The following is a 16,903-nucleotide window of genomic DNA, read 5'->3' as shown; positions in this document are numbered from 1 at the left end:
GTGTGAGGATACGTACGATGATGACCTCTTGCGCAATGCACCTCCTTGGACCCTCAGTCGCAGATGCGAGGGGGCAAGTCGTGCAATTGTTAAATTTCTCATTTTATTGACATGTAAAATGTTGGCCCAGTAATTCCCTTCCAAATGCGCGAGTACGGTCGGGGTACTTACGCATCTGGCCGGATGAAATGCCGGTTTTCAGCATGCACAGTGCATGTGGGGAAAAGCGGCATTTCCTGTCCTCTGAACGAAGGGGTTCAGAAGCAGAACGCGTGCGACTGCACAGGCAGCGCGTGCGCAGTATAATTCGCCACTTTCATTAATGCTTTCAGTGAGGTCAAGTCATTACAACTTACACATGAAAAAAGCATGGGTACAGTTGCTCCAGAGGCTGCGGAGGAAGATATTTATTATCGTGGAGCTTCTGAAAGTATGTATGTCTGTATATATTCCTCTGCGTGTTATGTATATATTCCTTTACTTATGTGTATGAATGTATTATTTAATTATGACTTTCAGAGAAAGTAACTTATTGGAAAATCATAATTAAAAACATACATTCATACACATTAGTAAAGGAATATAAAACATACATACATATACGTAAAGGAATATATGTGGACATACATACATAACTCATTCTCACATTCCATTCACACAGCCACAATTGCTCCTTCTACCTACAGTTCTGAAAACCCTTTTTAAAAAAAAAAAAAAAAAAAAAATTTAAACTTTAAAACTTACTTAAAATTTCTTAAAATAACTTCCCTCCCTTTCCCAAACAAAAATATTGCATTTCAGGAGCTCCACGATAAAATATATCTTCCTCCGCAGCCAACGAACAACTTTACACTTGCTTTTTTCAAGTGTAACTTCTAAGGACTTACCCTCACTGAATCCATCATTGAAATCCACAAAGTTCACTGCACAAGCGCTGCCTGTGCAGTCGCACGCGCTGTGAATAGACCTCGGGTCTGGAAATGCCGGCGTTCCCCGCATGCGCTGTTCCTGCTGAACGCCGGCATTTCCAACGGCCAGATGCGTGAGTACCCCGACCGTACTCACGCTTCTGGCCGCGAATTTCTGGCCCATTAATTCATACCATCTCACCAAGTGTTTGCTAAACCTCCCTTTGGAGATATTGAAGAAGTGCACTTGCAAAAGTCAAATATACGATTCAGTTCACAAGTGGGTACTATCGTTACATCCCCAGGCTATGTTATCATGCAAGTAGATATAGTACAGTGGGAGTCAAATCCCATAAAATGAAGGCACTCACATTTCTTATAGGAGTGACTAATGCCAAGGAGATATCTATAGTAGACCCAAATTTGTAACAAGACTTTTTGAGCCAATCAGCATGGCTTAGTTATCTGATAGAGGTTATTTGAGCCTATCCTGATTTAATGTCCTAAGGACGCCTTAAGAGTTGTGATGCTATGGATGCATACTAGACTTTTACTTATAAAAAGGAAGGCTTTTAAAATCCATGGGGCTCTGATCTTGGTAATTTCACCAGTATCATGCCTGCAGGGTACCTTCCCTACTGATCCAGTGGAATTTCCAGGGTCATGGGGAAGATGCCTCTTCTGGGCACATGCGCCACAAGGGGTCATATGTTGGGTGCCTGCTTGTCCCAATATGCCAGAAATCTGGTGACTGCTGCTATGTCTGGGGTTCTGTCAATCCCCAGGAGAATGTAGATGTGCTCCCAGTCAGCCCCAGACACAACTACTGAGGCCTTAGTCTTGGCCAATGCCTTCAGTGCAAGTCTTCCTTCTGATCTTTGTGGGGGGTGGGGAGTCTTCTGTCCCTTTAAGGTCCCTCACCACCTCTTCTAGTGTTGCAGTGGTGTCATCACTGCAGTACCGCCGGTAGGAATTCTGCCGGGCACCTACCATGCATATGGGAGGAGTCCTGACCCTGGAAAATGGGTGGGGACAGGGATGGATACAGAAGGTCAGGTGGAAGTGCAGCCCCATTGAACCTCTGTTTTTAAGAGGAAAGTCCTCCCTGAATCTTAGGTCTTTGATGCTCATACCCCATTCTACCATTGAAAGTATTCATTTAGATTAAACATATCTGGTAGCTGAAAAGAAAATTGCTATGTCAACTGTAAAATTAGGATCTTAGTCTGTGATTATCATCCACAGTGTCGATCTAGTTTTGTTAAATATTTCTTTAATTTAATGATTGACGTTACTTTTGAAATCTTTTTCCACCATGTTCTACAGAAATGCTTTGATATTTAACCTGGATTTCTAATTCTTGGAAAATCTAGTGGTTAAATGGTGATGTCATCAGGTTGGAGAATTTTGCAGGCAGACTCGGCATTGGAATCAGCCTATGCTGTAAATGCCAAAGTACTAGTCACTGGGGATGTGGTTGTATTGTAGCTGACAGAGAGTCTGCTCCACTGTAATCTTTTCTGAGCTCCGTCCATCAGACTAATGCAGTTTGGATACTTGATGCACCGTGATGTACACCCAGGGTGACATACTATTTTCATCACACATTTGAGGACACCATCATCTGTGGTGGGTTGGCATATGCCAAAAAATAAATAGCAAGTTATCTCAATTTGACAATGTCTGGTTAATGTCACAAGCATTGCATTGATTGACTGGACTGGGAAGCAGCCTGTTTACACCAACTCACTAGAAACCGATGCATCAAAAACCTCAGTGTGACAGAATCATTGGCCCTTTCTCCCATTTACATGTGCTAAAGAACTTCTTAAAACTGACATAGGGTGTACCAGGAGCATTTGGTAAAAAGTTAATGTGTATAACTCAGTATGGGTTTGGGAGAATTCTGTGTTTGACATTGATGAACTGACAGCAGTGCTGCATGTCAGAGTTAGCATCATGTCACATCATGTAAAACTAATTGACATCTTTTTCTTGACATCGTCTTTGCAAAGGTATCAGCGTGTGAATGAATGAGACAATTATCTAGACATGGCTCTGAGTCTTTAATACTTGCTAACAACCTGAAACCCTGTGCAGAGACTGTCAACGTCAGATGCATTATCTCTTGGTATCATGTAAGTTCCTTTACTGAGTTGGACCCTTGTCCTTGACTACACACCTCTCTCATGCATAATTAGGCAGTCAATTAGCAATAAACAAGGATCCAAAAAAGAATCAACAGGAAAGCCTGAGGCTACTTGCACAGTGATGTCTGATGGTGTTACGTAAGTTCCCTTATGATGGTGTAGGTTCTTTTTTAATTAGAACCCTTCTGTAACCTCTTAAATGTTCTGTATTATAATTACTAGTCCCTGTATTTTATCAAACAAGTATTGACCACATCATAGATTGCAAATTTTAAGTCACCATCTCAGACTAATCAGGGAGGAAACCGTCTAGCTCCAAACAAATTTTTTTTTGGGTCCCTTCCCATTTGACAAATAACATTTGTTTCTGTATTATTTTCTTCTCTTATTGTGACTGCTTGAATCATGCAGCACATCCTGATCTAGAAATTTGATCGCACTGCACCTGTTTTACAGGCAACCTAAGGGTCCAATATGGCGGGCAGCGTGCGCGTGCTCATTCCATGCCAGAAGTGCGCCACCAACCATATTGGATCGGGCTTCTTGGTAGGACCAGGGCACACGCCGGAGGCATTACACCCATCTATCCATTCAGGACAATATTAGAATTGTTCTGAATAAATTTAAAATCCTCTCACTACGGATTGAATTATAGTTGAAATTGGATATCGAGCTAATCCATACTTTAGAACTGTCTGATAAGAACATTGTCTTCTCATAAAAGCCTAAAAGTTTCCATTGTGATATTTTTCAGGGAAGATTAAAGAACATGCCATTGCCCAGGGCCAGCGTGGAAGTGTGTATGAGTGCCTTCCCTGCAGGAATGGATGCAGCTCATGTCAAGATGACAGTTCCTGCCATGCAGAGGAGGACAGGCACCTGCGCGTTGCCATCATCGCATTCCAAGCTTTCTGCATGCTGTTGGATTTCATCGCTATGCTGGTGGTCTACCACTTCCGCAGGTGTAAGGTAAATATTAAGACTGCTTAACAATGTATTGATGCTGTACTGAGGATGTTTACATGGGTCTTGTGGATCAAATTGCAAAGAGAGGTGTGAGAATCAGAGGGTAAAACAACCTCGAAGGGAGAATTCCATCAGAACTATCATTATCATGAATACACTCAATTTCAGACACCATCTGCAATCCACCCTCAGACCATCTCAGACTAATCAGGGAGGAAACCGGCCAGCTCTGGGACAGCTTTGTGGTGTCGTGTCAATGGGCTGTGCCACCGATTAGTAGGGCAGGGTTTCACACCTGCGATTCCTTCCCGTGGCATCATGGCAGAGTGGAGGAGGCAGGCCGAGACCAGGGACTTCCTCACAGGATGAAACAAGAAAGGGAAGTTAAGGAGCAGCTTTGGCAAATGTCGAGTAGCAAGTTTCCTTCTCTCCCTCTGCCGTATTTTTTATGGCCATATAAAGGCAAATTAAAAGAGGTGAAAACTGGGAAAACTCGACTGATCATGGAGTCTGCCGATGCTTTTAGTTCTATTCCTAGACTTCCCAAGTGTCAGCCTTGCCTCAGTGGTGTCATTCTTGCCTCTGAGTCAGAAGGGTGTGGGTTCAAACCCCACTCCAGGGCCGGAATTTTCCTGTTGCTGCGCGTGCAGGTTGGCAGTAAAAATGCCGGAAATAGCGAGCACGTCGGGAGCCCGCTGTCATCCCGCCACCTCGAGCATTTAACTCGGGTGGCTTTGAAGGCGCGACACGGACCCGATCCACAGAGGCGGACGACCTCATTGAAATCATTAAATGCTTGTTTACAGACCCTTAAGATTGATTTTAATGCCAGCTTCTGAGTTTTATTGCAAGAGCACGAGATTCAAATGAGTTGTGTGCAAGGCTGCTTTAAATATGGGCGCTGGAAATGAGTCATCGATGATGTCATCAGACCCTCACCCTTTAATAGGGCCGGGAAATGTGCAGGCCTGCTTTAATAGGGGCCATTACGCTAAAGAGTGGGCTGATCAGGACATCGCATTACCGACCCGCTACGCAGCCTGCACGCACCTGACCCAACTCAGAAGTAAAAATTCCGGCCCTTTGAATACATAATCTAGGCTGGCACTTCAGTGCAGTACTGAAGGAGTGCTGCATTGTCAGAGGTGCTATTGTTAAGATGCTTACAACTGTAAGAGTGGGTGATGCAGAGTGCTGTGAGGTGCTAGGTCGAGACTGTACATTTGGCTTGGCTGGCTCCTTCTCTTGGGCATTTGGAGGAGTAGAAGTGGACCATACTTTACAATGCTTACAGTAATACATCCCTTGAAGCATAGATGCACATGGCAATGCAGATGGCAGTGTGTTACATTGAAGTGCTGCATTGTGGACTTCTCTGTGCAAGAATGACGGAGTGAGCAAATAAGAAGATAAGCAATGAAAAAGAGGGGAAATTTTAATTTTCCTCACCCGGAAGAAACTAGGCAGAGTGGGAGCTAAAATGGAATGGCTCAATTCTCTGCTCATTCCTGTCCCGTGGCGATTGCCACCTCATCTGTTTATGTAAGTTGGACTCCTGTGACATACATTGGACCCCGGTTACATTTTAACTGCCAACTCATTGGGTTGTCTGCCACGGCCAGCCTGCTCAGTGAGACCAAGTCTGCATGAAGAAGAGGCCCTGTAAGGTAAGTGTTCAACTTTCCTTTGTAGGACCAGGATGAGCCCCCATAGGAAAGTCTGGGCCTCTGCTGCCCTGAGCTTTTTTCCCATCCCACCCATGAGACTCCATTCTACGCCCAGTCATTTTTGTGTGTTAAATGTGATATCCAGCCTTAAGGTCAAGCTTAAGCCTTTAAGAGATATTGGCACCGGATACCCTGCCGGTGACCTTGCACACTCCCAAAGCGTTGTGCACTACATGCTGGGAGCACCATTAAACTAGGCCGAAGAGCTAACTTTGTATTATGGCGTGAGATCAGCTGATTTACGTGCAGTCAGATCACATTATCGGCTCCGAGGAGTCAGTACCATATGTAGCAATTAATAAAGTTGGAAATGGAACAACAAGACAAGGTTGTTGGTGGGATGGTGTTGAAGGGGCAAGTTAAGACTGGCATAAGTTTGCTGAACAGAAAAGAACAAAATGAAGCAACATTTGCAATGTGACAATTTTAGGTACCTCCTTTGGCAAAAATAGTTGCAATGTAATGTAGTTTGTATTTCCATGAAAATGATGAAAGCTATCTTCGTGACCCAAAGCAACAACCCTGCTCCTACAGATTTTATTTCACCATTCCTTTCTTTTGTGATGAGAATGTTACGCTTGGTCAGGCATTTTACAAATTGCCTTCAAATCCATTTAACAGTGCATTCTTACATGACGTTTAATTTCTAATGCATTTCTCGATGCCTTTTTTAGGTATGAGCACATTGTGGTGGTTTTTTTTTTACTTCTATTAAGTCTGCCTCTCGGTAATGGCTTATTAGTTTGAAACCTACTCTGGCAACACGCCATAAAAAGGTGCATTAAAATAAGTCCTGTGGGTCCAAATGTCACTTTGGTTCACTAAAGGATCTGAACAATAGAACCACGAATAATGCTGCAATTGGTCACAAGAAAGTTACGATTCTACATGTAAATGAGTGCCATTGCATTACAACAACAACTTGCATTTATATAGCGCCTTTAAAGTAGTAAAACGTCCCATGGCGCTTCACAGGAGCGTTATCAAACAAAATTTGACACCGAGTCACATAAGGAGATATTAGGTCAGATGATCAAAAGCTTTGTCACAGAGGTGGGTGTTAAGGGAGCGCCTTAAAGGAGGAGAGAGATAGAAAGTCAGAGAGGTTTAGGGAGGGAATTCCAGAGTTTAGGGCCTAGACAGCTGAAGGCACAGCCATCAATGGTGGAGCGATTAAAATAGGGGACGTGCAAGAGGCCAGAATTGGAGGAGCTCAGAGATCTCGGAGGGTTGTAGGGCTGAAGGAGGTTACAGAGATAGGGAGGGTGAGGCCATTGAGATCTTACAAGGAAAAGAGGTCTCAGGCACGTGTGCTGATGTAAGTAAATAAATGCCACAGAACTCTAGGAATCACACTCAGCATTCAGAGCAGTTGCTCAAAAACATAACCTATTTAAATGCATGTACATAGCTAGATAGCACCCAGTGTGATGTAACCTGTTCTTACCGGGATACAACTCCAAAAGCATATGCAATGCAGGATGATCCTGCTGAGACATGTCCATGGGCACCAAAGGTTTTTTTTTACATGCCAAGGAGGAAGAATATTAAGAAGAACCACGTGTTGTTGTGTTAGTGATATCTGGCAAAGTGGCACAATTATGTTTTTCTCAAAAGCAAAATATGGCGGATGTTGGAAATCTGAAATAAAAACAGAAAATGCTGGAAATACTCAGCAGGTCAGGCAGCATCTGTGGAGCGAGAAACAGAGTTAACGTTTCAGATCGATGACCTCTTGTCAGAACTGGAAAAAGTTAGAGATGTAACAGGTTTTAAGCAAGTACAGAGGCAGGCAAAGCGGGAGGGGAGGAAAGGACAAAAGGGAAGGTCTGAGATAGGGTGGAAGGCAGGAGTGATTAAATGACAAAAGGGATGATGGTGCAAGGTGAAAGGAGATGGTAATGGGACAAGTAAAGAAACAAAAGATGGGTCTAGAGGAGGTGTAAATGGGAATATCAGAATCATCAGCAACAGCTGCCATCCGAAAAAATGGGGGCAGAGGTTATGGTCTGAAATTGTTGAACTCAATGTTGAGTCCGGAAGCCTGTAAAGTGCCTAATAGAAAGATGAGGTGCTGTTCCTCGAGCTCATGTTGAGCTTTATTGGAATAGTGTAGGAGGTCTAGGACAGAGAGGTCAGTGTGGAAGTGGTCCAGAGAATTAAGCATCGACCTGAAACGTTAACTCTGTTTCTCTCTCCACAGATGCTGCCTGACCTGCTGAGTTTTTCCAGCATTTTCTGTTTTTATTTCAGGTTTCCAGCATCTGCAGTATTTTGTTTTTATTATGTTCTTCTCAATCATTGTCTGATGCGCTGAAAAACGGATAAGAAAAGGTTTACCAAACATACATTCACAGAGGTAGCACACATTGTAATTAAGTTTGCTATGGATGAGGTGCCATAACCTCTCCAACCTCACCATTCATCTCCAGCTCACCTTCCTCTATCTAACTGTGCTGTTCATGTAATTACACTATAGGCATAACCTTGTTTTTTGGTAAGCTGATGTTGCACCCCCACCTCTTTTTCTCAGTCATCACAATGGTGACAACCAAGAATACAATGAAAACTGAAGCTTCTGTATATCCCAGGCTTTTAGTAGGTCCTGATCTATTCTTATACCTTAAAGCTCACTGCCATCTGCGTCTTCCCATTGCCTTGCATCATGATATGGTCGAGAACAAAACTGAACAAGTTCAGTGACAAGTTGCAGCCCCTGACAAACGCCTGCCTTCACTTTACTCCTTTCTTGTATTTTCCTTCAATATTCACGAGACTTTTTTTCCTGGTGAATCTCTTCTGGTAATTTTCCCAGCTGCTCCGTAGAGTTCCAGTAACTCACAGTCGCTGTCTCACCAAACTGAAATGTACGTGTTCACAGAATCATAGAATGATACAGCACAGAAGGAGGCCTTTTGGCCCATCGACACTGTGCTGGTCCTTTGGTAGGGCTATCTAACTAGCCTCACTCCCCTGTTCTTTTCCCATAGCCCTGCATTTTTTTCCCTTGAAGTATTTATCCAATTTCCTTTTGAAAGTTACTATTGAATCTGCTTCAAGCACCCCTTCAGGCAGTGCATTCCAGATCAGAATTACTCGGGATGTAAAAATATGCTTCCTCATCTACCTCTGGTTCTTTTGCCAATCACCTTAATCTGTGTCCTCTGGTTACCAACCCTTCTGCCACTGAAACTGTTTCTCCTTATTTACTCTATCAAAATCGTTCATGATTTTGAACACCTCTATCAAATCTCTTAACCTTCTCTGCTCCAAGGAGAACAACCCCAGCTTCTCCAGTGTCTCCATGTACCTGAAATCCCTCATCCCCGGTACCATTCTAGTAAATCCTCTCTGCACCCTCTCTAAGGCCTTGACATCCTTTCTAAAGTGCGGTGCCCCGAATTAAATACAATACTCCAGCTGAGGCCTAACCAGTGTTTTATAAAGGTTTAAAATAACAAAGGTTACGAACTCACTCACAGATCTGTCCACACTCACAATGTTTTTCAGTCATCTGTGTTAGATCTATTGAAGAAAAGAAACAGCATGTATTTATATTGTGCCTTATCACATCTTCAGGGTATCCCAAAGCACTTCATATCCAATGAATTACTTTTGAAGTGCAGTCAGTGTTACTGTATATAGGCAATGGCAGCAGCTAATTTGCATACAGCAAGGTCAGCAACTGAATGACTGACCAAACAATTTGTTTTTATGGTGTTCACTCAAGGATGCAAATTGGCCAGGACACTGGGTTAACTCCCTACCCTTCTTTGAAAACTGCCATAGGATCTCTTGCATCCATCTAAACATTTCCCATCCCAAACGTGGCTTCTCTGACAGTGCAGCACTCCTTCAGTGGACTGGAGTGCCAGTCTAGATTTGGTGCCCAAGTCCTGGAATGGGTTTCAACCAATCTGAGTTTGAGGCAAGAGTGTTACCAACAAAACCAAGCTGACACTTTTAAGCACATCTGTGTCCTCTTTTGAAGCCACATTGGTTCTCCCACAATCAGGTTTCCCTGCATCGTATTCAGGAGCACTCTTGCAAACACCTTTCCAGAGACACTAAGTGACGTAAGAAAACTACTAGGTGCTTGGTCTAAGCATTAAACAAAGCTTTAATCAACTGTTTTACAACATGAGGTCTAGTTGTGTCCTTCACTAGTTCCTGTTAAGAATGTCCTGCGCAAGCTGGGCCCATGCCTGAGTATTTATACTCTTCCTGGACAGCGCCACCCGCAGGCTGTTCAGTATTATTTCATAAGTCTTTCTTTCATGAATGACTGATTCATGTCACTAAGCATGCTGGTATCTTTGGAATTCTTACATTGGTTTCTGTCCCCTTATGGCATTGTGTAAATGTTATAGGGGAGGGGGCCTCACCTTTTTAAACACTTCCCTTTTTGGTGAACTTTTATGCCTTTTTTTTTATTAGCTCCTGGGATGTAGGTGTCACTGGCAAGGCCAGCATTTATTGCCCATCCCTAATTGCCCTTGAGAAGGTGGTGGTGAGCCACCTTCTTGAACCGCTGCAGTCCGTGTATTGAAGGTACTCCCACAGTGCTGTTAGGGAGGGAGTTCCAGGGTTTTGATCCAATAATGATGAAGGAACAGTGATATATTCCCAAGTCAGGATGGTGTGTAACTTGGAGGGGTTCTTACAGGTGGTGGTGTTCCCATGCGCCTGCTGCCCTTGTCCTTCTAGGTGGAAGAGGTCGCGGGTTTGGGAGGTGCTGTCGAAGAAGCCTTGGCGAGTTGTTGCCGTGCATCTTGTAGATGGTACACACTGGAGCCACGGTGTGCCGGAGGTGGAGGGAGTGAATGTTTAAGGTGGTGGATGGGGTGCCGATCAAGCGGGCTGCTTTGTCCTGGATGGTGTCGAGCTTCTTGAGTGTTGTTGGAGCTGTGCTCATCCAGGCAAGTGAAGAGCATTCTAAAACACTCCTGACTTGTGCCTTGTAGATGGTGGAAAGGCTTTGGGGTGTCAGGAGGTGAGTCACGCCACAGAATACCCAGCCTCTGACCTGCTTTTGTAGCCACAATATTAATGTGGCTGGTCCAGTTAAGTTTCTGGTCAATGGCGACCCCCAGGATGTTGGCCTTAGCCCTGTCATTAGAAAAGCACCCTCCCCCTTTCTCCACTTGGAGGAGAAAATCTTAATGTTGGTTGTTCTGAAAATTTTTATAATGCCTTGCTGCTTCTGTGTTGATAAAATGCATTGATTAACACATTTCTAATTATCTCATAAATCCTGTTAGCTTTAGAACGTGATCTGTAGAGACTTTCTAGATTTGATTCAAAATCTGCTGACCATAATTGGGAAAATTGACCTTTTTGCTACTAAATAAAAAGGAATTGAGTAAATGTTACAACAGATACATTGACAAATTAATGAATTAAAATGGTTTGACTAAGAAATATGATTGGTTTATGTTGCACCAGTCAATTACATAGGGGGAGAAATTCATTATCGCCCTGTTTGGGGGCGGTAACCTTTGAAAGCTGGGAAACTTAGCATCAGGCGCTAATGATTCCCAGCTTTCACGAAATTGGGTTTTGCGCTCCAGGAAGGAAGTGGAGCGTAAGCTGCACACTGGGCCATGAAGCCCTGCCGCGAGCCGAGGCTCTTTCCCTCCCTTAAAGGGAAGGGCCATCGCTGCAGGCTCTGCATTGGGGCCAGTTAGCTGGTCCCCGACAGTGGCCGTGATCCGGCCCAATCAGCCCCATGCACTTCAGCAGAGTGCTGGGCTGATCGATCGCAGCCCAGGAGAAGCAAAAAAAGTTGACCAAAACCATTTCAGAAATTTAGGCACTTACCTCGGAAGCCTCCCCTTTAACTTTTGCCCCCGAAGCGCCCGGCCTCCCAATCAATGCCTCCTGCAGCTACTGGTGTCATTGCCCAGCGATGCTGCAGGGGGTGGAACCGAAGTTCAGGTCTGGGGCGATGCGCACAGCGATGACGTCACAATCTCCGGGCGAAGGAGATCAGGGCGCAACGCCATATCGCCGCCGCAAACCTCCTGCCGAACATAGCGGGAGTCGATGTTCTCGCCGCACCCGGTCGGTAAGTGCTTAGCGCCCCGTTAGCGCCCCCCGGAAGCGCTAACAAGAAGCGCTAAGGTGCCCAATTTCTCCCCCATAGTATATTAATATTTTAATATTGTAAACTGTGCATTCCATCTTGCCTTTAATGGCAGATGCAATAGTATAAGGTAGGCATCATGGCTGTAGCATATTAACATCACATGCATAGACACATGAGTCTCACACAGGAGCTATACACTGTCCATGAAATATATGCTGTGCAGCTGTTGGACTTAGCTGATGTGCCAGACAATTTTATTTTCTCCAGCACAATTTGTTTTGTTCCCAAATATTTTCTCTTCCGTTATTGTGGTTGGACAGCTCACCCATTTATAGCAAGCATGAATAGTCATAAGCAAGCTCATTGGCAGTCAGTGCCATGGGAGTGATTGTCCAGCGTTTACCCGGTGTGTGATACAGCTGCTAGTGAAGGAGCCACAGCTATTGAGCAGAAGGTTAAAAATGGAACTCACAGTTCTGGAAGCGGTGGATAGATTTTGATTTGGAAGATTTGTAGGGTTAGAACAGTAAACACAGCACACATGCTTATTAAGGTTGGCAAAAATGATGATAGAAAAGAGTTTGGGTGTGATTATTGATCATTTACTGAACATGTTCAATCTATATGAAGCTATTATTAACAAAGGTAATTGTACTGGGAGGCATCTTGAGGATTTTTAATTTTATCCCGATCAGGTCAGCTCATATGCTGGATGCAACTCATGGTGGATGACTATGTCATCAAAGATATTCTGACCTTATATAGGCCATTGGTCAGGCCACATTTAGAATACTTGGGCTTAGAATTTTGTTTGTATTATGTCCGTGTGTAATTGAGACACGGACTGCAGGAGTTGGTTACAACAGGTGTTTACTGAGTGGAGACAAAACTGGAACTGCTATGCAAAGTTACTGCACAGGCTTATATACAGGGGTGGTCACTACTGGTACTGCAGTATACAGGGGCTGCAGAATATAGTTCCTTCTGCAAAGTACATACACTACAATTCCTCCCCTTTTAGCTAAACAGTACATAACATTCGATTAATAATTGAATAACATATTTACAATTACAGTTGCTATATACATTAGCTGAAGTTAAGCAATTATAAGTTCAGTCTTTGAGGAGGCTTCCTGATTCTGTCTGGATAACGCCTCTTTGGGGTATCAGGTTCTTCTGGCAAGGTTGATTCGGGATCAACGTCGTTGTTTGGTTCGTCTGCTTCCAATATCACCGATTCTGAGGTAGATGCAATTGGTACTTCGGTTTCATCACCAGGTGTATCGGATCGTGGTGTGGATTTGACGTTTTCCAGTGACTCTAGAATCTGGTCAGCATGGCGTCTTACAATGCTCTCTCCAACGTCCACGGTATACATTAGAGGTCCTTGCCGTGTGCAGATCGTTCCTTGCCATTTCTCTGTGCGGTAGTCCCGGGCCAAAACTGGTTGACCTATCTTAAAACTCCTGGTCGGCCTTTCATTCATATTCTGAAACTGCCTGTTCTCCACATCTCTTCTGATGTTTGGCTTAACCAAATCCAAGCGGCATTGTAGTCTTCGATTGAAGAACATCATGGCTGGAGTTTGGTTGGTAACCGCATGTGTCGCATTCCGGTAGGCAAACAAGAAGTTATCCACCTTGTGTTGTAGGGGTATGTCTTCATTACAAATTGCCTTGATAGCCTTCTTGAATGTTTGAACGAACCTCTCAGCCAATCCATTGGTGGCTGGATGATATGGGGCGGATGTGTAATGCTTAACACCATTGTTCTTTAAGAACCTCCGGAACTCTTCAGACACAAACTGTGGTCCATTGTCGGAGCAAATCTGTTCAGGCAGCCCATTTCTGGCGAATATGGTTCGTAAGACTGTGATAGTTTTTTCTGTGGTGGTTGAGGACATTTTTATTACCTCTGGCCACTTTGAATGTGCATCCACCGCAATTAAAAACATCGAGTCCATAAATGGACCAGCAAAATCAATGTGCACCCTTTGCCATGGAGATGAGGGCCACTCCCATGGATGTAGAGGGGCTTGTGGTGGGGCGTTTTGGACCTTCTGGCATCCTGTACAGCTCTTGGTCATCTCTTCGATTTCCCTATCGATTCCCGGCCACCACACAAACGCTCTGGCTAAGTTCTTCATTTTTACCCCACCCAGATGACCCTCATGAAGTTCATTGAGCACTCTATCCTTCAATTTGGGTGGAATTACTACTCTGGATCCACACATCAAGGTTCCTCTGCACACTGACAGCTGTTCTCTTCTCGGCGAGAATGCTGGCAACAGTGGTTCGCCATCTGCTGGCCATCCCTTCACCGTTAAATCATAGACCCTGGAGAGTGTCGGGTCATTTCGCGTTTCCTTTTCTATGTTTGCATTCATCACAGGTAGACATTCGACTATGGTCGAGTGGAATATCTCCACAGGATCCACTGCAGGTGCTTCTTCCACCGTCGGCAACGGTAGGCGCGACAATCCATCAGCATTCCCATGCTCTAGTACGATAGCAAAATACTGCAGATGTTGGAAATCCGAAATAACAACAGAAAATGCTGGAAAAACTCAGCAAGTCAAGGGTCAAACCCGAAACGTCAACTCAAATTTCTCTCCACGGATGTTGCCTGACTTGCTGAGTTTTTCCAGCATTTTCTGTTGTTATTTTAGCATTCCCATGCTGTTTAGTTCCTTTGTGCTCGATGTCATATTGGTGTGCCCCTAGGAAAAGGGACCACCTCTGTAGCCGTTGTGCTGTCATTATCGGGACGCCCTTCTGAGGGTTGAAAATGGAGACAAGAGGTTGATGATCAGTTAGTAGAGTAAATTTCTGACCGTGCAGGTAGTGATTGAACTTCTTCACCCCCCACACCAGGCTGAGGGCCTCTCTGTCAATCTGGGCATAGTTACGCTCGGCTGAAGTTAACGAGCGTGACGCAAAAGCTATCGGCCTCTCTGAACCATCAAGGAATTTATGTGACAGTACCGCTCCAATGCCGTAGGGAGACGCATCACACGCCAGTCTTATCGGTAGTGATGCGTTGTAGTGAGCCAATACTTCTCTTAAAGTGGTTAGGTCTTTACTCTTCTGAAAGGCCCGCTTACATTCATCGCTCCATTTCCATGCTACTCCAGTTTGTAGTAGGGCGTTCAGTGGGTGCAGAATTGTGGACAAATTCGGCAAAAACTTATGGTAGTAATTCACCAATCCGAGGAATGACCTCAGTTGCGACACATTTTCAGGCGCTGGAGCCTTAACTACCGCTTCAATTTTGTCAGGGGACTTATGTAACCCCTCTTCATCAATCACGTGGCCACAATACGATATCTGTTTCTTAAATAACTCGCACTTGGGGCGATTGGCTCGTAGCCCGTGTTCTCTTAGTCTAGTGAGCACCTGCTCTAGGTTGGCAAGGTGTTCACTGTCATTTTCACCTGTCACTAGGATGTCGTCCAAGTAACACTGAGTCCCCGGAATCCCTTGCAGGACCTGTTCCATCGCTCTTTGCCATATCACCGGAGCTGATGCTACTCCGAATACCAGTCGATTATACTGGTAAAGACCTTTGTGAGTGTTTATCGTGAGATACTTCCTAGAGGATTCTTCAACCTCCATCTGCAAATATGCTTGTGCTTGGTCAATTTTTTAAAACGCTTCCCTCCAGATAGTGAGGCGAAAATATCTTCTATCCTCGGAAGAGGATACTGTACTGTGTGAAGGACTGGGTTCACCGTCACCTTGAAGTCCCCACAGATGCGACCCTTCCTTGGCTCCTCAGACCTATTGTTTAACGTTTTTTTCATGACAGGAACAATGGGTGTCGCCCACTCGCTCCAGTCTACCTCAGATAACACGCCTGCATTCTCCAGATTCTCCAGCTCTGCCTCGACGGCTGGGCGAATTGCATACGGTACCGGTCTTGCTTTGAAAAACTTGGGAATTGCATTCTCTTCTATTTTTATCGAGGCGGTTATGCCTTTAAGAGTTCCCAGTTCTTGTTGAAATACCTCTTTAGCGTTAGGTAAGATTATTGACAATCGTCCAGGTGTGACGTCGTCATCCTTTTTACCAGCCACAGTCAGTGCCTGAATGGAGTGCCAGTCTAAACTTATCTTTCTGATCCATTCACGTCCCAATAACGGTGGTCCACCATCTTGCAGTATGTACAGATACAATTTCTGTATTTCTTTGCCGTTGTATTCGACAGGCACCCTTATTTTCCCTCTGGGGTATACTTTCTGCCCCGTATATGTCTTCAAGACAATGGATGCCTCTTTCAAGGGTATGTGTGAGAATAGCCGCTCGTAGTCTCGTCGATTCATGATGGTCAGGGCTGATCCTGTATCCAATTCCATTTTGACTTGGGACCCTGCTATCGTGAGGGTGACCCAAATGGTTCGGTGATCCTCTTTTGCGATTACGTTGTGAAGTTTGAGACAGCTTAGTCTCTTGTTCCCGGATTCACTATCGCTCTTCTGGTCTTCGGAACTACTGTCCGTCATCTTTTGTACTTTCCTGTACTGTTCCTTAGTAGCCTTTTTGTTGTCGTTAGTCTTCTTTCCAGACCTGCAAACTCGTGCAATGTGTCCCATCTTTCCGCATTGCCTGCATATTTTGTCCTTGGACCAGCAGTCCTTCTGGTCATGGGTTGTTCTGCCGCAGCGATAACATTTCTCAAATCCCCGTGTCATTTCATGGGTGCCGTATTCCTGTGGCTTTTGCTGTATTTCTGCAGCTCCCCTTGCTGCTGCTTCGTACGATACTGCCACGCTGAAAGCCTTATCTAGCATCAGCTCTTTCTCTGAGAGTAACCTCTTCTGGGTTCCTTCACTCAGGAGTCCACAGACAAATAAGTCCCGTAGAGTATCTGTCAGTCCTGCTCCGAACTGGCAGTGCTTTGATAGCTTGCGTAGTTCCGTAAGGTAATCAGCATTGCTCTCATCTTTATGCTGATTTCTCTTGTGGAATTTAAATCTTTCTGCTATCAGCAGTGGTGTAGGATTTAGGTGTTCCTGTAGGATATCAACAATTTCGTTAAAACTCTTCGCCATCGGTTTGGCTGGAG

The 16,903-nt window shown here is 44.5% G+C and overlaps 1 protein-coding gene across 1 annotated transcript in view; it reads left to right on the top strand.

Annotated features, from left to right (window-relative positions):
- The window catches only part of gpr158a (G protein-coupled receptor 158a), a 702,414-nt gene that overhangs the window by 381,972 nt on the left and 303,539 nt on the right, over positions 1-16,903 (top strand). Inside the window, 1 exon segment of the mRNA XM_085987742.1 lies at positions 3,813-4,027. Coding sequence (XP_085843868.1) covers positions 3,813-4,027 — 215 coding nt within the window.

This window comes from Somniosus microcephalus, chromosome 5 (assembly GCF_052327205.1).
Source record: "Somniosus microcephalus isolate GS21.2 chromosome 5, FLI_Smic_1.0, whole genome shotgun sequence".
In the NCBI taxonomy this organism is placed as follows: Eukaryota; Metazoa; Chordata; class Chondrichthyes; order Squaliformes; family Somniosidae; genus Somniosus; species Somniosus microcephalus.
This window is presented reverse-complemented; position numbering and strand designations above follow the sequence as displayed.